This window comes from Antrostomus carolinensis, unplaced genomic scaffold (genome assembly GCF_000700745.2).
Source record: "Antrostomus carolinensis isolate BGI_N321 unplaced genomic scaffold, ASM70074v2 scaffold42482, whole genome shotgun sequence".
NCBI lineage: Eukaryota > Metazoa > Chordata > Aves > Caprimulgiformes > Caprimulgidae > Antrostomus > Antrostomus carolinensis.
Window position 1 is genome coordinate 7,401 of NW_010302613.1, and position 286 is coordinate 7,686.

The 286-nt window shown below is 48.3% G+C and overlaps 1 protein-coding gene across 1 annotated transcript in view; it reads right to left on the reverse strand.

Moving 5' to 3' along the window:
- The window catches only part of DRC7 (dynein regulatory complex subunit 7), a gene marked incomplete at both ends in the record, with an annotated part of 11,639 nt that overhangs the window by 7,044 nt on the left and 4,309 nt on the right, over positions 1-286 (reverse strand). The window contains one exon of the mRNA XM_010163838.1: positions 224-284. Coding sequence (XP_010162140.1) covers positions 224-284 — 61 coding nt within the window. The remainder of the gene's footprint in view (positions 1-223; positions 285-286) is intronic.

Sequence of the window (286 nt, forward strand, 5' to 3'; positions counted from 1 at the left end):
GGTTGGGAAGGGTGGTGGGTGTGTCTGCAAGAGGGTTCCCGATGAGACAGTGCACTGAGAGCGGGCGTTCAAACCAATAGCTGCTGCTGCCTTCATCAACTGCACTTCACTGCTGTACTTAGTCCATCCTGAAGGGAGAACTCTTGAGTGAGATAAAAAACTGTCTCAAATCCATGAAAAGGTTAGCTGAGGGGCAAGCAAAAGGCAAAGGAAGAATACATACCTCTGGGAGATATCTGAATTCGCTCTACCCATGATGGTGGCATGTCAAAACTCATGTCTTCCT